The 23,225-nt window shown below is 44.7% G+C and overlaps 1 protein-coding gene across 3 annotated transcripts in view; it reads right to left on the reverse strand.

Annotated features, from left to right (window-relative positions):
* The window catches only part of DZIP1L (DAZ interacting zinc finger protein 1 like), a 41,731-nt gene that overhangs the window by 18,395 nt on the left and 111 nt on the right, over positions 1 to 23,225 (reverse strand). For 2 of the 3 annotated variants that reach the window (XM_019512808.1, XM_019512826.1), the window contains exons 2-11: positions 15,144 to 15,286; positions 11,029 to 11,607; positions 9,093 to 9,177; positions 7,113 to 7,237; positions 6,097 to 6,258; positions 5,269 to 5,406; positions 4,118 to 4,180; positions 2,685 to 2,825; positions 2,052 to 2,082; positions 1,064 to 1,114 (exon numbers count right to left, since the gene is read on the reverse strand). In XM_019512808.1, the coding sequence (XP_019368353.1) occupies positions 1,064 to 1,114; positions 2,052 to 2,082; positions 2,685 to 2,825; positions 4,118 to 4,180; positions 5,269 to 5,406; positions 6,097 to 6,258; positions 7,113 to 7,237; positions 9,093 to 9,177; positions 11,029 to 11,544 (1,312 nt within the window). In that variant the 5' untranslated portion in view covers positions 11,545 to 11,607; positions 15,144 to 15,286. The remainder of the gene's footprint in view (positions 1 to 1,063; positions 1,115 to 2,051; positions 2,083 to 2,684; positions 2,826 to 4,117; positions 4,181 to 5,268; positions 5,407 to 6,096; positions 6,259 to 7,112; positions 7,238 to 9,092; positions 9,178 to 11,028; positions 11,608 to 15,143; positions 15,287 to 23,225) is intronic. The other variant, XM_019512817.1, reaches the window with a different exon arrangement.

Consider the following 23,225-nt stretch of genomic DNA (forward strand, 5'->3'; position numbering starts at 1 on the left):
CCCCCACCCCTGGGCTTAGTTGGCTAACTTTGTATCTCTTGTAACCTAGTTGTGTTCCCCTCCTCACCCCCACCCCTCTAGTGTTAGTCCCTCACTCAGGCGATCTGTATGTCCCTATCAGCTTTGTTGTCTATTTTCTGGATTCCCAATCCTAAATATTTACTAATATAAATCAATCTGTACATCTGGGGTTCTCTTATACCACTTTTTTGGTGTCACATATTCAGCCTTCTTTTCTAGGGGTTGGTGAAGAATTTATTTTGTCTGGTCTTGATTGAAAATTGGGTTTTGAGTTTTTTTTTTTTTTTTTAAAAAAAAAAAAAAAAACCCCCAGGAAAAAGGGGGGTTTTTTTAAAAAAAAAAAAAAAAACCCCCAGGAAAAAGGGGGGTTTTTTTAAAAAAAAAAAAAAAAACAAAAAACCAATTTTTAAAAAAAACAAAAAAAAAAAAATTTTTTTTTTTTTTTTTTTTTTTTTTTTTTTTTTACATAAAGCATCCACTTTCTCTGGAGTTGCTTGCTTGCTTGCTTTCTTCACAAACTGTCATCTAAGCCCTGTGACATTTTGTCCAGAAATGCCAAACTACATCTCCAATGATGCATCATGACCTCCCCTGCTTGTACTTCCTCTCCTTTCCATAGTGTATCCTGGGAGTTGTAGTCTAACCATAAAGCCCAACCTATAAAGGGGAATAGGAGCATGAATTACCCTAACGATGAGTTCCATGAAGTACCACAGCAGTTTCACAACTGAAATATCATGGGGTTTGGCTGGGTTTTTTCAGGACTTGAAGCTGTGCTGTAAACGTGAATTTCCCTGTGCAGAATTTAAATCAATTTTGTAATTTTCATCAGCTATTTCCAGGGAAAGAACCCCCACAACACCCATTTTTCTACCAGTTGTTCTCCTTATCCTCATAGTGCCTTGGAAATACAACAGCAAAAATAGAGGACTTGACCCTCATGACCTCACCCACAGCCTACTTTGGCCTGAAATCCCTCGCTTGCACAGATGTAGAATGATGTGATCAAAGAGAAAAGGGTTTTCACTTCTGCGATATCTACCTTCTTCAGAGGATTGTTCTTGTGCTTCTACGTTGGTCACTTCCTGGGTTACTGCAGAGAAGAAAAATCCTTGAAGGCTGGGATAAGAGATGCAGGGCTAGGTTTTCAAAGGTACTCAGTCATCTAGCTGCCAATGATTTAAAAGAAGATTCGGGGTCTATATACTTTGAAGGTCTGGGCCTTACTGACTGTTGGTTACATTTTTCTGGGAGACTTCCCTTCTTTCCAGAAATGCAGTCCTCTAATGAACACAATGAAACACTGGCGTTCATCACTAGTAACTTAACAGACCAGTGTTCTTCACAAGGTTTGATGGTACATTAGGGTGTTAGGAAGCAAGAAGGCTTTCCCTACTCACTTGAGTTTGGCAATCAAAACTGACATTTTTGTTTTCAGTAATGTCTGTTTAGTCTCTTTATATTCTGAGAATCAAACTTAGTTGCAGTTGCACAGATTTCAGGGCTCTCTGTAGTTCTGCAACCAGCAGGAGTCTGGAGGGAAGCCTTTGTTCTGCACTGCGATTACAGGGAATGTAGATTTTAATGAGAAAATCTGAAGATGACAAAATTCCTTATTTTCATGCAAATGAGTTGCTGGGATTTTAGATTTGAGTCTCTTGGGTATGTCCATACCTCAGTCATGGAAAACGTTCCCGAGGAACTGGGTAAACACTTGGGCAGTTAGCCCACAACTGAGCTGTCTTCGGTCATGGCTGGACTGCAACCAGTCCCTTAGCTACCCAGTATAATTCTCTCTATTGCATGCTTACACCACACTACAGTCACAATGAGATGCTTGTGTCATAAAGATGCACAAGTTAATGGACACATTTTTTCTTACTTTTTTTTCACAGAACCAGCATCTAAATTTACAAGAATAAAAATTGTCAAGAGTGGGCAAAGACTGCGTGTGCTGAAGGCTGATGGAGTTACAACTATGAAAAACTTGCCTATTCTTACTCCAGTTTACCCAAACAATAGAATATTACCTTCAACTTTCCTTGCCAATAGCATCTTGATCTGTAAAACAATAGGTTATCTGTCATTCAAAGATCAGTTTGTTTTGTCACTACAGAATTATGATATTTTATCTTCAATTGGCGTTCATTCCATCCATCACATCCTCAAAGGGTTAGGAAATAATCAGAAAGCAGGTCAAATCATATTGAGACTATAAGATGCCTACTGCCAGCTCTAAAGGCATTTTGATGCCTTAGGTGCCTTAACTCCCCTTCATTTTCTCTTGAAATCTTTTAGATTTCAGCCCTTAATTCCTAGGTAGATACTGTCAGCATTTCAAAGAAATAGCTTTATCTTTGTGCATGTTGTGTATGTCTTTCTCTTTCTGTCCCTAAATCAAAGACCTTGCCACGGTATCAGCAGTGTCATAAGTGGACATGAGCAGATATTCATATGAATAGGTGTGCCCAAGCTGACCCATACTCCATAATTCTAGAACCAAGGATTGAACCCATGACCCTAAGAAGCAGAACCAACAGCCTGCTAATATCTGAGCTTAAAAACCTCTCCTGCACTCCTGTAAGGCTTCAGCACACTTATAAAGCATTTATGTCTAGGCTGGTCATGATACACACAGCAACAAGAGAACCTGGCAAGCTTACCGTTTTCTCCTGTGCCTGGATGATCCTGGCCTGCTCTTTGAGCCGAGCACTGAGCAAGTCCTTTTGCTGCTGGAAGTGGCTGGTAGCTAGCCTCTGGTCCTGAGACAGGGAGGCCTGGAGTCTCTCGTTCTCAATCTTCAACTGAAAGGGATAAGAAAGGAGTTAAGAGACTAACACATTCTGGGAGTGTCTACACATGCATTTACTGCGCAGTAAGTGGTTTGGAAGCTGGCGTCTACATGTGCAGGTATTACAGTGCAGTAACACTGTGTGTAGACCAACTTGGGAGTAAAGTTATTCCCAAGTCAGTCCACACACACAATGTTACTGTGCAGTAACACAGCTACAAATGCTACACGTGCCTTTCTGTGCAGTAACTACTCGGGCATAAATCACCATAGTTACTGCATAGTATGGGCACACACATGTAGAAGCATGTCTATATTACGCAGTTATTTTCAGTTACTGTGCAGTAACCTAAATTACTGTGCATTAAGTGTGCACATGTAGATGCACCCACTGAGTATAAAATGTGGTCAAAATATGTTCTTCCCTTTTAGCTTAGAGCAATTGTCTCCTCCTTTGCTAAGGAGGAAAGCACCTGGATATTTAGTTTGTCTTGAATTGTCACTATACAGTCCAACCCAGTGGCATATTTATATAGACATTTACATCTTTTTCCCTTTGGGCCATAGATGCAGGTCACACTCAAATGGTGAGTGAAAGGGGGGCACTGCTGTTTCTGGGGTATTCAAAGGACAAAGGGATGATCTAGCTGGGGCTGGTCCTGCTTTGAGCAGGCGATTGGACTAGATGCGACCTCCTGAGGTCCCTTCCAGCCCTCATTTTCTATGATTCTAAATGTCAGCGGATGGTCATTTCCCTCATCTAAGGAGGCACGTGGGCAAAATACAAAGCCACTGTTACCACTGATGGCACCCTGTGTGATGCTTTCCTGTTGACTGTGCCTAGGAGTCAGTCTCATTCCTGACTGCCTTTTTTTTGTTGTTGCTGTTATCAGTTTTCGGCCTCCTCTGTAAAGTGTTTCTTCTCTGTGCTACCCTTACTATAAAGCACCATGAGCTATGTCTTAGGAAAACGACTGCAGAAAGAGAAAAGGAAAGAGGGTTCCTCCCTAGTACTGCCCTACATGGCATGGTTATGTGAGATACTAATGCTTTCAACCTGCAAATCCCCAAATCAAAAATTTTCCTGTGTGTTAAGTTAGGCAGGGCATTGAAATCTAACCTATGTTTGTGCCAAATGTAAGGCGACAGGCATCCTTGTTATCAAATTAGGAAGGAGGGGAAAAAAGAGGAAAAACTGCTGAAAATTCTCTTGTGGGCTGGACATAAACATGGCACAAGCAAGACCTTACTGTACTCCTCAGGAACAGGCAGCTGCTCTGCTCCTCATGAGTGTCTGGTCATTACCTCCTCCTTCTCCACCTGGTGCTCCTGCTGCAGCTCCTTCAGCTTCCTCTTCCATTCTGCTTTCTGAGAGATGAAAAATGCATGTTGTTTCTCTTCTCATTTAATTTGCCATGAGTTGGACATAACTTGGTATTAACGTTGTCTTGAATTAACAATACCCAGATGTCTCCTTCTCCCACCATATCTGGCTCTTTGAGTGCAGGTGCTGTATCCTGAAGAGGCTGCTTGGTAGGAAAAAGCAACCTTAAAGCTACTAGGGGTCTCTTCTTCCAACCCCTGCTGACCTTGTATTGGCATAAAAAAGCTCTAGTTGGGGAAGAGGGCCTGTTGCCAGAGTTATTAGGCTTTTGTGATCCTTGGCTGTTACAACCTTTTGGTTGATACCTGAGATGTTTCTCCATTTCCAGCTGCTGAGATTGCATAACACCTTGGTGAATATGAACTTCCACTCTGAAATGGGAACATTATGCTGCACAGCAAACTCGCTGTATACCAATTTCAAATAGGCATAATGGGATTGATGAAGCCACACCAATTGTAGCTGACTGAGGAGTTGGCCCAGTGGTGTAGATGATCCTATGTGATGACTCAAGGGGAGCGTGGGCAAGTGAGCTTGTGTACAGGCGGTCACAAAGTAGGCACATGTTACTTATAATAAACCTCCCACAGAGTTAAAAAAAAAAGACTAAAAGGAAGTGTAGAGTCATTGTGAAACAAACCCCTGGTTGGATTAGGGTTCCAGAGAAAGCAAAGGACACCTAGCTCTACTACATGAGAACGACTGTTTTATTGATGAATGAGAGTTTGCAGAGTCAATTTGGGGGATTTCTTTGGTTATCAATGAATGCAGGTAGCTGGACTCAGTGTCTAGGAGGTCCCATCCACTCCAATGTCCCTAACTGATTGTGGATCAGAGAATACATTTCGGCCTTGATTTAGGAAATTATGTGGGAATAAGCACATGCTAAACATGTGCCTCAATGCTTTATGGACTAAAGTATGTGTGTCAGGGATTTCCTGAATTTGGGCTCTAGTGTGGCCCGATAGGGGAGTTATTGGCTTTTATCTGCCCCGTGCTTTCATTTCATGTCTCTCAGGGAGAGAGGTCCCCAACAGGTGACTGCGGGAAATGGATCAGATGCTTTCCTCACCTGCAGGTCTATCTTTTCCTTCATGCCCTGGAGCTCTCTCTGGGTCATTGCCCACTGCCGCTTGCCATCAGTGTCCTCATCCTGCAGGGTCCCCAGGTTGGATGTCACCATGTTTTTGGCCTGCAGCTCCTGCAGTTTCTGGAGTAGGCAGGAAAGAGCAAATTGTACCAACAGATAGCATCTTCCACCAGCTACCAGTGACACCTGATGGGAAATGACTAGACTGCAGACACTTGTGGCTCACTTATCAAACTATTAGCCAGTCCTTTAAGTGCACAGTGCTAGGATTGTCCTTAAAGTGAGACATGCCACTGAAATAGGCAAGAGAAAACCCACACACCAGGGAGCAGCAAGGAATAGCCTTGAACAACTCAATGTCTCTGCTCTCCTTTCTCAGAGCACCAAAGGGAAAGCCACTTGGGGGTTAAGCTGATACGTAGCAACATTATTAAAATGCCTGAGTTAGCACAGAACTAGTACAAGGCAACCATCTCCCAAATCCCAATGACTGACTCAACTGAGCAGGCTCAGCAACTCCTGCTTGGGCCCTTGATTTCCCATCTCTGTGCTCTCATCAGTTTGGACCCCAATGGCATTTCACCACCAGGCTTTTGCTCACACTGAAATGTCCTGGTTCAAGCAGGAGCTACGCTTAGCGTTCCACTGCCGAAAAGCATTGCCACCACCCTCTAGCCTGTTTTTCTGATGTGAAGGCATTAAGACAACATGAAAGAGCAATGAGGCTTATTGAACTAAATACTTGTGACACATGGGAAGCTGAGCATCTCTTTCAACTGGAAGATTTTTAACCCTTGATTTTTCACTTACCTCTTCTAAGGCAGAGTTCTTGCTAGCAATGTCCTTGAACTCTGTGAGGAACAATTGCCTCAGGCCATCCATTTCCTTCTGAAACTTGGTCCTCTCCTCCTCTTTCCATCTCTCAAATTCTCTCTTTCCCTCCTCTTCTCTCTGGCGAACTTTCTCTGCTTCCTACCAAGGAAACATAAACTCCAAGCTGGCGAGGAGCTGGTCATAGAGAGAGAAACTGAGCCTGTTGAGGGACTGGGAGACTCTAGCTGGGCTTTAGGGAAGTGAATCTGCTCAAAGTGTAGGGTTCATCTGGGCACACAAGTGTTGTCTAAGTGGTACAATCTTCTTAGAGTGGGTACAGTTATACTGGTAGAGGGGGAAGGGGAATGAGTCAGATTGAAATAATTCTGACTCTTCCAGTATAACTGAATCCACAACAGACATTGTATTGGTACCACCTGGTGTCCTCTAACCAACATAGAAATATCAGCACAAAAAACCCCACTTTGTTTATTAGGCCTCAGACTCAGACTAGGTGTACCTTAGAAACTGGCTGATGTAAATGGAGTTGGATGGGGGTATGATATTTTGACAATATTCTTATAGCAGAAAGAGCCATAGTGTACATACAGGTAACCTGGCAGTAAAAGTATTTTTGCTAGCATATTTTATTTAATTCTAGGAAGTGGTATTCACTGTACTGCAAACAAAATTGAATAGAAGTTGTATCTCCACTAGAGATGTTTGCTGGTATAACTAAAGCAGTCCAGCTAAATGCACTGTCTTCCAGTGTAGACAAACTCTAAGTTTACTGGAACCTCTTTTTTTCAAGTATTAATCTTTTTTTTTTCAAAATTAATTCTCTTATAAGAGGGACCAATTTTAGGTCTAAGAAGAAAACATATTTTTTTCAGTGCAAAATTTAAACTGAAACCAGGCATTTTCCTTTTGTTAGAAAAAGTTCTTTGTAATTTTTGCTTGTTTCAGTGTGTTTCCTTCCTTCCCCTCTTTTTCTCCAAATAACTGTTTCATACCTGAGCCCTTCGTTGATTCTCAACCTCCCTTTCAGCCTCCAACTGGGCACGGGTCTCTTTCAGCCTCACCTTCAGCTCTTCAATCTCCTCCTCCATTTGCTCCACCTGCTTCTTCTTCTGCCTCTCTGTAAAGCCCATTCAAACAAAGAGACCATGAGCAGGGACCTGAGTTGCCAGAGCCTTCCCCTGATTCTTTGAATCCAATCCTACACTTACAGTGAACAGGAAAATTGCATTGATTTTAATGTTGCAGGATCAGTCTTTCGGTCCCTCAAGAAAAGGGGCAGAAGTTTTGAGTTAAACAACAGGAAAAAAAGTATTATGCCATGTTACCTACAGTGAAGGAGAAGATGGCTTAGTGTTTAAAAACCTTTCATATTTTGTTATTTCACACATCTGAAATCATGACCTAAGATCCTTTGCAAAGTAACACATTTCATGCATGGCACCACTGCCCTCTACTGGACATGATTAATATCACACCCGCAAGAGTATTTCTTGAATGTTGCTTGTGTTTTGAGGCTCAAATTGCTCCTTCCTTCTGCATGTTGCTAAAGAGACTCTGTGCCTCCTCCTGTTGCCCATCTGCTATATTTATGGTCCCAAATCCTGGGCAAATGAATAACCAAGCATACCTAGCTCTGATCAAGCACGTTTCATCTGTCAATCTCAAAGTCCGTTCCCAAGGAGATGAGCATCATTATTTCATAACGACATAAGAACTGCCATTTACCGAGTCAGATCACAGGTCCCTGTCTCACAGAGTGACAGAAAGGAGAAGATGAGGGGGAGGGGGAGCAGGGCATGTCCAGAGTTTTCCACGGGCTGCTTCCTTCCCCTGGTGGCTTCCCGCGTTCAGAGGTCTCTGTTTTACCACTGGGAAACCTGAGTCACAGAAAGGGGCAGTGGTCTATGCAAGCTTCGCCAATTAAGAGACGGGGACAGAAAGGGGGGCCTTGACTTCTCATCTAGTGCCCATCTCACTAGGCTATGTTGTCTCTTCCATTTAAATAATGAAGAATTGTTTTGAAAATCACACGTGGGCACCTGCACACATCCCTGTTTTAAAACACATTTTTGGTTCGTGTTTCTGAATGCACATACTTTATCACTGATTTGGGGTCCCATGTAGTTTGGAGGGTAGTGGGACTTTTTAAACTGGGATGCTTCATCTTAGTCACCTTGACCCTACATGGCAACTTAATTATGAAGCTTGATTTTCAGAGGTTCTGAGCGCTTGCATGTTTTAGAGCAGTGTTTCTCAGCCCATGGGTCGTGACCCCAAATTGGATCACGAGAATAGATGAAAGGGTTATGAACAATATTTAAAAATAGATTCTACTTTAAAGTAGGGGCCTGGGGCCGGGGGCAGTGGGGCAGGAGTGAGGGGCACTGGGTCAGGACTGGACATCAATGTTTACCAATGGGTTCCGGTACAAAAAAGGTAGAGAACTGCTGTTCTAGAGACGTCAAAGTGATTTCAAGTGGGAGGGAGTGGGGGTCAATAACTTGAGAAAAGACAAATTACTGATCCTAGTAAGGTGCCCATGCAAGTATCTACCAGGATGTTTAATGTGAAACGTCCAAGCCTGATGAGCCTGGCCTCGTTTCAGAGAAGATGTTTTGAAATTTCATCCTTTCATGGGCATAACTCTCTCTTCTTCTGACCTCCCCTCCTTCCTCTTCCTTTCCCTCCCTGCCTTTGCAGGGCTCATGGAGATGGAGACTCTCAGACAGAAATCAATTGATACAAAAAAAAGAACAAAAAAGAGGCTTGGATAGAAAGGAATGGACCTGCAATCTGGATTGCTGAAAAAAAAATCAAAACAGACTCTCTTTCTTGGGCTTGCCACAGTCAGCTCTCGAAAGATGCTAAAGGAACTCAGAACTTTTCATTTCCTCCCATTTCTCCATTCCTTTTCCATCACCTATCGCTGACAGAGAAAACCCTTCCAAAAGAAACTCAGCGTCATTACTCACCAGCTTCACTGGCCTCGACGTGTCTGCGCTGAACATGGGCTTGGAGGAAGGAGTAGTTCATGAAGGCCTTGTCACACAGGTGACACTGGGCGTCACAGAAAGAGAATGAGTAAAAGGAGTCACTTTAGAAGGATGAAACTCTGTGCATATCTCATTCTGTCCCCCTGGCCCCAAAAAGCATCCTACTAGTTTGAAACAAAGAGTTCCCACAATGCTTGAGCGATAGGTCAGATGCGTATGACAGCAGGATTGTCAGGATTGTCCTTCACAGAAGGCCAAGAGGGACCTTATGACAGGGTTGGAGACAACAATGAAATTCAAGCACATTCAGGGACAGCTCAGGCATGTGAGGTTTGGGAGGTGTGGGAATCACAGGCCAGAGAAGAGCAAAAGGAATTAATGCTGCCGACCAAAGTGGTGAAGGGGAAGAAGAAGAATTTCTTTAACAGCATCAAGGGGAAAAGTAGTCCTAGGGGAGAAGTAGGCTCATTAACAAATGAAGAAAAAGATGATATGCCTATATTCCTATGCAATTAGTCATAATTCAAAGGTGGGTTGAACTACTGCACTTCGTGTATGTATTTATTCAAATTCATCCTGAACCAAAAAGTATAGAAATGAAGCTCGAGCCATTTGTAAGGAAGGAATAGCTTCAAGTATGTGACTGTTCGGAATATATGAATATAAATATGCAGACACTAATGTAAAAGTAGTAGCTAACCAGCGTAGTGATTCTTTGGTTTCTAATCATTATGGTGACTTGAGAGGAGGTATACAACGATGGGAAACTAAGGCACTGGGAGATGAGAAGTGAGCCAAAGGAGAGAATAGCCCCCAGGACTCTCACCCACGGTTGGCGACCTAATCCCTCATCTTCTCTTCCTCTTGGTAAATCCAATTTCTTCCCTCAGGGAATCAGCAAGCAAATATAATCTGATAGCGTAGGTGAGCAGAGGCCTGGGCTGTGGAGGGAATGATGGTTTGTTCTCACCAGCTCAACAGAGTTCCCCGCAAGAGGGAGCACTGCTTTTCTATCTTCCTGCTCACTTTCTGCCCTTTAGGCATCTCCCTTTGAGGGACGTCCTAGGGGCAACTGCCACCTGGGAATGTGACATGGTCTATAAGGGCCAAATTGCTACACAACAGGGGGACCCCTCAGGAGAAAGCAGGGACGGGAGTCTCCTGCTTCCTGGTCAACTGAGTGGCCGTATCTTGGCCATCTGCAAGGCATTTATGCATGCAGGGGAATTCTGTTCCAGGACGTGTAGCCCTGTGGATGACTATGGACACTTTCCTTTCCCTCCCGATACGAATATGTGAAGGTGACTGTAGGCACTTATTTGGGAAACGAGTGCTTGAGCTCTAGGATCCGCATATCCAGAGAAGGCTTGAACCTGGGACCAACAGTCAACAGGGTGTCCCCTACAGCGTTATGACACCCTGTATTGTCTACACAAACATTCGTTTCCTTCCCTACTGCAGTGCAGAGCAACCTGTTGTAGTAGTGGGTTATTTCTATAGTCAGTGACTAGAGAAACGTGTCCAGAAGTGATTGTACTCTCTGGACAAGGTCATGGATTTCTGTACGTGCCTGATGCCCGCCTCCTGCGGCTCCTGCCTGTTCCTCTCAAGGCACTCAGTGGCCTGGGCTAAGATGCGGTCTAGCAAAGCAGTTATGCCTGTGCTTAGCTGCAAGAAGTTGAATAGTCAATGCAGCTCTTTGCTTGGTTAAACTTAAACAGGAGCTCACATGCCTGGCTGAGCCAAGGCTTAAGGGGAAGTTTATTGTCTAAGCAACCGGTGCCAGGTCCAGGGCTGGTGACTGAGCTGCTATTGCTGCGAAGGTGACTGCTAGCAGTGAAAGGACCACTGCCCTTCAAGGCCCCAGGAGCACTGAGGCTTGTCAGGCATTTCTGTCCTCCACCCTTCACCTCACCTTGTGGTAGTTATTGGCCCCAGCCTGCAAGAGAAGCTGCTGGGTGGCGAGCATCTTCTTCCGCCTCCTGCTCTCCTCCTTGACTCCCCTCATTTCCTCTGCCTGCTTCTCCACCTCCTGCTTGGTGAGCTTGATCTCCTCCATCGCTGACTGGAGCTGCTCCTCCTGCAGTGCCAGGCTGGCACTCAGGTACTCCTGGGAGTGCAGCAAGTACTCAATGGTTAGCTGTGCCATTTTAAAGACCTTTAAGAGGACTGGGTCTACCGGCTGCTGGCAATATGGGCACTTCTCTGAATCAAGGTTGCAAAAAGTGACGCTGTTGATACTCTCCTGCAGCGTGGTCACGTCCAGCTCCCGGGCCACTCGTTCCACATCAATGGCACTAAACCGCCTCCAATCAATACTGTCGCGGCGGGACTGGAATTTGAAGGCAGGGATTCCACCAGGGCTGGTGAGCATGTTCCCGAAGACTGCCCCATTGCTGGGGTAGCTCATGGGGGTGCCGTGCCCTGGCATACTTGGCCACCGTGTCCTGAATGCAGGCGAATACCATGGATAGTAAATATTCTGGGAGAAAGGCTACAAAGCAAAAAACCATGTGTAACTCCATGTGCTCACACTCTGTAGGCACATCAAGTTCTATGCTGGTTATGCCTGTCTGCTGGTCTACCCTTTATTGGTGTACACACAACCTCTACAGCAGTAGTGCTGGTCTAGTATGAGACAAAAAAAGTGTTTTATTTACAAAATGTTTTGCAAGAAAAATTCTGTTTTCAGGAGGGAAGTGAATTTTTTTTAATCTTCTGGGTTTTGTATGAAAACCCATCATATTTTATGGACTTTTTTGTGGGAACATTTTTTTACCCACTCTGATACTTTTGCATATATTGCTGCCTCATGTACCCATGGGTTTGTCTGTGTACATATTTTCTTGTGTAAAGCTCATACCAGTTGCTGCTCAGCATTTTGCCAAGTCAGTCCCCTTGTTGAGGTACATTTAAATGCCTATTTTTGGCAATATTTAGAACTAACTTTTCTAAAAATAAAAATTTGATTTTTTACACTCAGTTTAAATTTTAATATATTGGCTGTGGGGTCTATTCCTGCATACACATGATATACACACGCACATACATTTATAAACTTTCATAAAACACCTCTCCATATATGTGCCCACATATATTTAAAGTAGTCAGATGTGCCTAAAACTTCCACATATCTACTGAATACCATATATGCAAGTGTACATGCACTCTTATGGACATAAAATCTGCAGTGCCTACCAGAGATCATTACAAATAATTCTCTTTGTAGGCTACATGAGGCCTATAGATGTTACTAAAGTTTGAAAAGAAAGTTATGCAAGTTCATTGATAAGGCAGTTGGTGGGTATGTGGAGAATCGACAGATCAAAATTATGCTGAGGCCTGTGTTTCAACTCTTAGTACCTGACAAAAGAAATTAAAAAAAAATTAAATCTCTCTGTGTTACAGCGGTTTAAAATGATTGGTTCCATGAGAACACGTGGACATACACAGAATCATACATGCACACTTGAATGTGGCACATGTTTCTACTGCTTTCAAACAAGACATGGAAAACAAACCAATTTATTATACTTCAATATTGCATCATTTTTGGTTTTTCCCAGTGAACCACCAAAAGGGCTTGCCTGCATTACCTTTCTCTGACCTAAATCTAGATTAATACCTATAATGCCATTTGCTCATTTTCCCACTTTTGTCCTAAAATATAGACTGATTGCAGAAATGATACAATCAAGTTTAAAAAATTCTCTCTCAGTCTGTGGTGTGAAGGAATCTTTATTATTAGCTTTATAGCTAACACTTTGGTGCAGAAAAAAATCTACTAACTAAAATCTAAGTTATTTAACAGTTAAAATATGGGTGACAGACATTGGATTCTAAAAATTAAATTCCACTCCCAGTGTTTGCAGTCACCTTTGAACAGGATGTGATACCTGCTGTTGCATATCCTAACAGATATTTAGATAAAAACAGCCCTTTATAAAATATTACATACCATATTTTTCAGATCAAAATTGCACTGTCTGTATCACTTGAGCACCAAGAGAAATGGCAACAGAGAACTGTGTGGGGGCAACAGCAAGTTACTAGGTGTGTCATGTGTACCAATAATAATACTCTGCAGGCCGGGAAGTGGTAGAGTACACACCACAGCTAAACTGAGAACTACAAAATGGAAGGGGTTCACATGAGTACACCTCCTCAATTGTTTGAACTTTGCTGAGGTGCAATGTGTGTATGCAGGAGACAAGTGATAACAGGGCCAGGCAACCGAGTGGCTGCTTATGCAACTCTAGGCTTGTTTCAGGAAAGCTGAGCTCCACCAGATTTTTCTAAGCCTCTGCTTGGGGCTAAACTCTCAGAGGAAGGGAGCGCTTGATCACAGCCAGGAGAATGCATAAAGAGAGATTCACAGGCCAGGTCCTCTGCTGACATACTGGCATAGCTATAAGGGTCTCAAAGGGCTGCAGTGACTGCAGTAGCTGAAGATTTGGCCCTATAGGCTTCTCCAGGACTGTTGTGACGTGATGCCACAGGGAGGAGAGAAAGTCAAGAGCCACAACCAAGGGAAGAGAAATCCATGAGTGTTCTCTTACCCAAGGCCCTTTAGAAGAGTCTTCCTGTGCCGTATGCGCTTGGCTGACTCCTGCTCCCACTGTCTTTGACAAGGGAGAGACTATGCGGTCTTCTGTGGGTTGCCCTGATTTTTATGGGTGCAAGCACGGGGAGAATCCAATGCTGAGAACTGTGTCCTGTGTCCAGAGAATGGTAGATTTGCAAATCGTCTACCTTGGTGGTATCCCAGTGTGGAGAAACTGTGGGTCTGCCATAGGTGCATTCCCTCAGTAGTTCCCCAGGGGAAATAGATGTTGCAGACACCGTTGGGTAATACAGTTTTATCTACAATTTTTTCTTTCAGGGGGACAGCAGCAAACATTGCTGTTTGAAATGAATAGGCACATTATCAGAAAGGTGTTTAGCTTTAGGGGCACCTAATTAGACCAAGAAAATTATGTGGCCACATACACTCCCTGGGTATAAATCAGCTTAGCCCCACTGAGGTCAGTGGAACGATACCAATTTGGACCAAATGAGACAGGAGGTCAAAGAGACAAAGAAGGGCTGGATTTGTATGATATTTTGCAACCTTCACCTATTCATTTTTGATATCCACTAGGAAATCCTTCCCCATTTCTTTTCTGACTTCACTACTTGCATCATGGCTTTCTGAGTTGGTTTACCTGGCCTGTAGATTTGGAGCTGGCCTTGTCATACATTTCGTGTCCACTTCAGCTCCACAGGGGAAATGATTCCCCATTGGAAAGGCATGCATGTCTGTCAGCATTAGCTCTTACGTTGCCCACTGAGACCTCCAAGGCAACACACAGGGCATTCAAAAGCCTCCTCTGTGCCCACCGTGGCCCCTTTTCTGGCCTTACCTGGGGGCACCACATTGACTTAATCTGCAGCAAGCCCTGATCCTGCAGGGAGCTCTGCACTGATGTGTCCCAGTGCTTGTCCGCAGGCCTACCGATGGCGGTGGGGCTCTGTGGATGGGCAGCAGGCTGCCTGCGGGGATCTCGCTGCATGATCAGGGCCTCTCTCCTGCTGCACACTTGCTGTCCCATGTGGGTCTGTGCCTTTACAAAGTCCAGCCTGGGCATTTCCCATTCAAGACATTGGAGCTCTCTGCCAGGCCTGCCCTTGCTCAGCCTGCTTGTTCTACTGCATCAAACAGCTGTCCCCTGGCTAACTGCTGCACTATTACTGTATTACTGTACCAGACAGCTGCAAGACTGCAGGAGCTTGTGCTGAAAGCAAGCCCATTCATGGAGTCATCTGATGCTTGACATAGATAGAATAATTCAGTGACTGAGGGAGGTGGCCTGCTGGCTGGCACAGGACAAGTTGCTTTACTTCGTCTGTCACATCTCTGTCTCCCTGTTCACATACTGTCCCTACTGTGATGGCTGGGGTCTCTGTGTTACTATAACATAAATAATAGAAACAGGTTAGTGTTTTAGGTTAATTAGTTGAGATGGCTCTTTCTAACATCACTGAACTTACCTGACTTATTGCATTGGTCTCTTTCTGGGCTACAGCAGGAGACTGAGCAGTGTGTGAGAGGGTAAAAACTGCTGGCAACCCAGAAACAGAGGAGAGAGTCAAGTGAAACCCTTCCTATCATGCAGGTGCCCTTGTGAGCAGTCCTGCCAGAGACAATGTAAGAGTAAAAGAGAGAAGCTTTCAGGGATCCCACCAGATCATTTCTTTATTTTGAAGCTGTCCAAGTATTTGCTTTAGGAGCCATCATTTTTTAGCCTTTTGTTGCTTTTCATGAAAAGGAAGGCTGAAAAGAGCAGATCAATATAGCAGCTGAACTCCAGGATTTACCTTTGTCTGAGTTTTTAAGCAATGCAAAAAAAAAAATCCCACAACCCAGCACTTCAAAGTCCTACATACTGTTCCTCTAGTACCACACTGGATTACAACTGACCTGTTTTGTTGCCTGCTTCATTATTTTTGTGGGGGCACATATACATTTTCAAATAAAACCTGATTTGAAAGCTGTCCTGTCCAACCTGCCCCTTCTCACTTGTGCATGGGGCAGGGATGTCAAGGCTAATTTCTTTTGGCCAAAATTACAGGCTCTTCAAGTATTTTTCACGTGAAATGATACCAGTTTATTTTTATTTATTTGCACTGTGGGAGTGCTGCAAAGTCTCAATTAAGTTTAAAGCACACTTTTGCCAGGTACCGTGAAAAACAAAACAAAGCCAAACAAAACCACAGCACTAGCTCACCACTCTTAATCACTTAATTCTGCTGGATAACCATTCACATACAAGCAAATTAACCAGCCAACTGCTGTCGGATCTGGTGTGAAAACTTCTATTTTTCTGTTGCCACATTAAACAAAGGGACCTCCCCCCCCCGGCAGGCCTAGACCATCAGGCTGCCTGACTGGCAATACGATCTGGGTGTGGGAGGTAAAGCCAGGCTCTGTTTACCTGTGCTCTATGAAACAGAAACCTGCAAGGATCACTTCTGTCCTTAGGTTATCAGCTCCTGTTGTTATGGTTACATGGGTACTAACAGAGCTGTGTGTGCTCTGTATCGCTCACAGTTAGCAATGATCGCAGAAGGCCTCCTACTGCTGTTATATATATTATATATATTAAGCGTGTGTATGTATAATTTGCTGGAAAAGGGAAGTGGGGGAATTCACTTCTAAGAAAAAAATTGATGACATTGCAATTCAGAAAGTATAGAGCAGTGTGTGCTTTCTTTGCATATATATGCACACACACAAATACATTTATGCACACATGCATGTGTCAGTTCTTTGTAGGCGTGTCTACACATGCATTTAAGCTGGCAAAAATTTAATGCACATTAGCTTAATGTGCATTAGGCAGGTTTAGGCAGGCGTCTACACATGCAGGCATTAAAAATAATGCTGTATGTGGACTGGCTTGGGACTAGATGGCAGTTAAACACATACTTTTTCATCTCGTGACATGCTGGAGATCCACCACTTTAGAGCAGACTCGGTAAATTGAGTGGCAAAACACGCGCCAGCGTGCAGAAAATGGTGGTGGTGCACTTTTGAACGAAAGCACCTCCAATGTACTTTAGTTCCAGAGTGCGCCGCCACCATTTTCTCAGCAATGGTGTGCATTTCACTACTTATACAATCGCAAGCATCCCAGCGCCAGGCACTTTTTAAAGTGCCTGGTGCTGTGGGACTTCCATGTGTAAAAAATACCCGAAGTTAGCTCCAAGTCAGTCCACACACACAGCATTGTGCACTTTAACGCATTGACATGTGCATTAATGTGCCATAACTATTAACGCCTGAATTTGATACCTGCATTTGCAAGTATCAAATTTAGGTGCAGTTAGCCCCAAAGTGCCATTTTTAAAGTGCATTAAGGGTGTGCACATGTAGACACATTCCCTAATGCACCTTAAATTTAGGCTAACGCGCCTTAAAGCATTTCATGTAGATGTGCCCCTTGAGACTTGTTGAATTCCTCTGAAGCATTGTGAACTGCATTAGCCACTGCTGTAGGCAGGATCTTAGTGATGGCTTATCAAGGGATGATGTGGGCATGACAAATCCTACATTCCTACCCTTACAGTCATAGAGGCAGGACAGGGGAAATTCCTTTGTATGAGAAAGGAGTAACCAGCCTGGAAATATGGAAACTTTCCGAAGTGAGGGTGAGATGAGAGAGGAAAAGAAAAAGACCTAGGGGGCAAATCCAAAAAACCCCAGGACTTAGGTTACCAAAACATGATTAACAGAGAGTTCAGGTGGCTAAATCCAAACATTTAATTCATAAAACTCCTGCTCAGCTTCTGCCTACCCTTGGGTATTGCCTAAACCAGTGGTTCTCAACCTTTTTAGACTCAAGACATCCCTCATTAGACACAAACATCCCTCAGAAAATGCCAGCTCTGAGCTTTCACTGGATTCTTGAATATAGAAAAATAATAGATCAATTCTGTTGCAAAGCATTCAGAAAGCTCACAGCAGGTCAGAATGTTTTTGACACTGGAAGGGGGGGTCCTATTTGAAGTCTCTGGAAATATTGAGCAAAACTTTGTATCACATTTAAAAGGACTTCACGCCACCCCACGGGGTGGGAATCACTGGCCTAAACTCAGTGCGTCTTCCATTCTGCCTTGTGCCTCCCTAATGCCTGCAGTTCTGCCTTCTGCACAAGGCTACAAGTTCCCCAGCCTGATTATCTCAGCAGCTAGCTTCTCCCTAAGCTCCAGTGGGATCCAGAAACCTCAGTAGCAAGAGGAGCTCAATCGTGTAGGTATGCATGTGCCCCAGACCCTGACAGGATCAGACCCCTCACAAAAGGTAGTTGTAGCTGCTTCATTTTTAAAATAAAAATGGGGACGGTCCCATAATACCATAGAGGTTAGAGCACGTGTCCGGGAAGAGAGTTTGGTTTGATGTCCCTCCACCTCAGCCTGGGAGAATGGAAACCCATAGCCCACCACAGGCACCAGTCTAGAGGCTAGATTGGTTTTAGAGCTCTTTTCATCCCTCCTATTAAGAGGCAGGCCACTATGCCAAAAGGAATGCAAGGTTCATGAAGCCAGAAGGAGATTGAACAAGGGACAAGTCTCTGCTTCCATCACTGTTTGTGGATGTCACTTGAAACAATCATTGAATGAAAAAAAAAAAAAAAAGGAAATGATCCTTGGAATAGAGCCCATAATTCATGCTTCCCAGCTGAGTATCCAGAGCACTGGAAGCCAAGCTCTTTCAGCTTGCAAATACTGACCAGAACTTCTTAAATAGTAGATCCTAAATTTTAGCAGCTAAATTTCCAACAGATTCTTTCAGCACTGAGCATGCTCCAGACAGGGATGAGCTGGACTTCCCCTGAAATTGTAGCTCTGATCTCTGGGATATTTTTTGAAGAAGTGCTGAGCACTCACTGCTGCAACTGAAGTCAGCAGGAGCTGTGCTTTGAATATATGAAGTGCCCTAGGATACTCAGCTCTCTGAAAAGTCAAGTCTGCAATGTCTCAGATTGAGCATCCAGAGTTATCGGGTACCTCTGACCTTAATCTCCTTTGGCCTCAGTTCCATATATGTAAAATGGAGATAATGTTAGCCTCTCACCTCCAAGAGGTGCCATGAAAATAAATTCATTACCAGTTGTGAAGTACTCTGACACTGTTGTGATGGGCACCATAGAAAAACTCACAAGGACATTAATAATTCTGTCTTCAAAGCAGGGTTTGAATAGTGTGCAGTAAATAAGGCCTGGTGCCACACAATGAGGAGAATAGGAAATACTGAATAGCGGCTCATTAAGTGAGCCCCCGTTTCCCTTGGGCTCTGAACCAGGCAAGGGTCCTGTGGGAAAAGTAGGATGTGATCATGTAATTAAAGATTGTATCACAATGCCATGCCTGAATTAAGGGTGTACGAGTCAACTTAACTGTGGCATTTCCCACCTCTTGAGAGTTTGATGTCATCACTTTAATAATGTGCTTTGGTGTGCAGTAAATAACTAGACTTTATAAGTTGTATACAGTTAGTCAGCAAGGTCATTGGAGCCATATCATAATTCTGTCCTATTATACTTATGTCTAAAGCAAAACGCCTCACAATGTCCCTTAAAGCTGATGAAGCTGTGCTGGTTTGCTGGATCCATCCGTATAAACTTGGCTGGCTCGAGCTTCAGCCCCACCAAAATGCTCCTAGAAGGACATGGTTCTCCAGTGCCCCATGGGTGGATAAAAAAAGTGTTCGCTAGAGAGCCTGCCTGTTCCTGTAGTGGAGGCTAAAAGGGAGGTCTGAGTCTGCAGCCAGGTTTGACACACTTGGCTCTTGCTGAACGGTGTGGCCAGGAACACAATCTGATTCTGACCCACCCCAGGTTCCCTCACCCTTGCCTTTTCCCTGTTTACTCTCAAAATGCTCACTAAAAGCTGCTAATAATTTGCTGCATGACATGGGAGGCAGATGCTGTTGTGCAACCTGGTAAATATTAATCATCTCTGGACATGCCAAGGGAATGGTGTGTTAATCAGGTTGTCATCATGAATGTGGAGCTTAGGCCCAGACACCAAAACACGCTCTTGGGGCAGGCGGTAGAGTGGCTTGTGACTAAGCTGCTATGCTTTCCACTGAATCTGTGCTGCACGGTGCCATGTGGGAGACTTTGGTGGGTACAATTCCAATATGGCTTTGTTTTGTACAAGTCAGTCTCTATCCCACAGTGTCAGGCTTAATAAGTTGGCCTGGCTTGAGAGATTTATTTAAAATCACAGACAATGAGGGTTGGAAGGGACCTCAGAAGGTCATATCTAGTCCAACCCCCTGCTCAAAGCAGGACCAGCCCCAACTAGATCATCCCAGCCAAGGCTTTGGCTAGCCAGGTCTTAAACACCTTCAAAGATGCAGAGCACACAACCTCTCTGGGTAACCTGTTTATTTCCTCAAAACGTTATTTGAATTCAACTGGATCAGATTGTCAGCTGGTATAAAATAGCATAATTCCTTTGATTCCAGTGGAGCTATGAGGATTAATACTGGCTAAGAACTGACTGGGAGATCCTTCTTCACTAACCTCATTTGCTCTGATCCTTCTTCACTAACCTCATTTGCTCTGATTAGGCCAGAATTTCTCCTTCTGTCTCCACTGGGGCCAAATTATGACAAGACCATGTTAGGCAGAATTCAGGACACAGGTGCCAGATGTTTCTGAGAGAGGTAACTTGGAACATGAGGAATTCACAAGTTACTTCATGTTCCATTCCCCAAAACGTTGATAGTTTTGGCTTCCAAGTCATTAAACTGGCTTTAATTTTCTAAGTGCATCATCAAATTGCAAGGAAAAAACTGTGGCAGGTAGAGATAAGCCATGTAAGAAAAGGCACCACATTTTAGAAATGGAACATGGGGGTTGCTTGCTTGCTTGCTTTGAAAATCAAAACTGTGCAAACATGAGAGATTGGGATTGCTGGTATATGCAACCTGTTTTGTGCATTACTCTGAAAAGAAGTGAACTTTGTCTATACAATCATTCACTCTCTCTATCAGACCTGTAAATTTGCTGGGGCCAGGACCACCTCCTTGTTCTGGGTTTGTGCAGTATCTAGCACGAGAGGATCAGTGGTTCATAACCAGGGCTCCAAGGTGCTTCTATAACACAAATAAAGAGGGGCAAAGTAATTTTGTTGTGTTGATGGTACATGGCTGGTATTTCAAATCCTCAGGCAGTGAATGGGTGACAGACCATTCACCGGGTTGGCCGTATGTTGTGCCAGTGAGTGACCTGCTTGGTCTTGCACTTCCCTGCCAGCCGTCTTTGTTGCAGCTCTCATACCGGTGAGCCTAGCAACCCGTCACATCCCTGTATCCTAGCAGCTATTAAAACCCAATCCATTGAGAGGAGTGCACTAATACCCCAGTGAATTCTGGGGCCAGATCCTCAGCTGGTGTCAAATCAGTGCAGCTTGCTGCTATCAGTGGAGCAATTGGGATTTACACCACAAAGGATCTGCTGCATGGTATATCTTTGCATTGTCTTTGCTGGCAACACAGTCATGTTAGTAGGCCCTGGTTTAAAGCATGAGCCCAGCTCATTAATATCATTGCCTGATTGTGGCAAGGGCCTGATTGTACGCTCAGATTGTGGCACCCCCCTCATGCCCCCAGATTGGCTGAGGGGGCAGGTTTAGGGCCAGGTTTAATTGCAGCAGCAGAGGCTTTGCTCCCAAGGCCTCTGATCGCTGCTGAAAAGTGCCCCCCACCCCCACACTGGAAAAGGCAGGAACAGCAGTAGTGGCCATCTGTCCCACGTAGTGGGGTAGGGAAGTGGGTACGCAATGATATAGCTGCTTGAAAATTTGCACCAAAAGCCTCCTGCTTCCATGACTGGCTGCTTTTATAGCCACGGGTCTGTGCTGGCTTCCCATGCTTGGTCTTTCCACATGGCTAAGCTGCTGCAAAGAGGCTTTTTCCTGGGCTTGGAAGCTGCTGGATGTCTTAGGCAGAAAGCCCTGGTGCTGGGTAGGGGAGGGACTGTTTGCTTCTCTAGGTGGGAAAACCGGGATGCAGGGGGGTTAGGGGCACTTGGGGGCTGCCTTGGCAGATGGCCTTGTGCTGGGTAGGGGAGGAGCTATTTGCTCCTCTGGGTGGGAAAACTGGGGCATGGGGAGTTGGGGATGCTTGGGGGCTGCCCTGGAAGATGGCCCTGGCACTGGGTAAAGGCTGTTTGCTCCACATGTATGTCATCTCATCCCCCTCCCCCAAGTTTTCCCACCTAGAGGAGCAAACAGCCCCTCCCCTCCCCATCCCCAACCTCCCCTTGTCCCTTTTGAGCCCCCTTCCCCCCTCCCCTGGGCTACTAGGCTTTTGCTGCTGGATGGGGAATGCTTTCATGATCATCAGTCACTTAAGTTTGTAGTTTTCACAAAAAATGCAAAATTACGGTTTAAACCCGGCCCTGCACATTAGCTCAATATAGAGGCACAGGACCACCTTTCCTTGCAATCCTCAATCTTCATCCTTCTTCCCCTGAAGCAATGAGGGCCAGGGGTGTTAGGGGAACTGCAAGAGTTGCAAGACTGGAAACATGCTCTCAGGGATGAAAGTGATGCACAAGAAGGGGATGTGGAGTGGGACAGCAAAATCGTCGAGGGGCAGGTTACCAAGTAAGCTTTGGGGTTATGAAATTAGGCCTCCCTTCCCCTCCTTTATTTCTGTTTTTCCCCTTAGCTCCCCTCAGTTCTCTAACGCCAATGGGGTTAGTTTTTTCCTTAAGCCTTTGGTTTTCCCACCCCTCTAAAAAAAACCAAAAAAAAACCCAACAAGCTATATGAAAGCTAACACATCCCTGTCCAAAACAGAGGTGCCAGCAGCCACCCCATGCCCCCTTTCCAGGCCTCCTTTTTCTTTGGACATTTATGTGTTGGGATCAGTGCCCAAAAACTGGGAGCAGTATGACAGCTGGGCAGCGTGGTGGGACCCTGAGCACTCATCCCTCACTCAAACAATCTCCTGCTGGGTCCTGAACTACTACATTGCTTTCAGGATTGGATCCCAGATCCAGAAGCTGCTTAGCCAGCTCATCGGCCTCCTCCAGGCCTCCAGTGAAAACAGTATGCAATCCCTCCTCCCTCTTTTAGTTTTTGGAAATGTCTCTTGTTGTCAGAAGCCAAAAATGCCTGATCGAGAACTAGTGAAACCCCTAATGCAATCCAAAGGCTTTCCTCCGTTTTAGACAGCTGCAAGAGAACTGCCTACTCCCATTCCCCCTTGTTATAACTGCTCAGAGAGCAAGGATTCAGAGAGCTAAATCTATGCTGCCTCTGCTTGCTCCAGAGAGGCCGGACTGCTTGCAAACCGAGCTCCCAACAAAGTAGAGGGAGAAACTATGCTGAACTTGATCCGCCCGTTAGACGGATGACAGAGCAGCTAATACGTAACCAAGCAGAACCTCTGAAATACTTTTCTTCTGACTGCATGGCTGTGCGAACAGCCCCGGTGCCTTGTTCCAGTTAAACAAATCCCCCTCGCACTTTCCCCCCTCCATCGCCTTTTCATGTGTGCTGTGTAGTGCTGTATCAGGATGGAAAGCCTGCAAAATGAAGCCCCGGGACATA

This window comes from Gavialis gangeticus, unplaced genomic scaffold (genome assembly GCF_001723915.1).
Source record: "Gavialis gangeticus isolate Ggan-Ray unplaced genomic scaffold, GavGan_comp1, whole genome shotgun sequence".
Taxonomy (NCBI): Eukaryota; Metazoa; Chordata; order Crocodylia; family Gavialidae; genus Gavialis; species Gavialis gangeticus.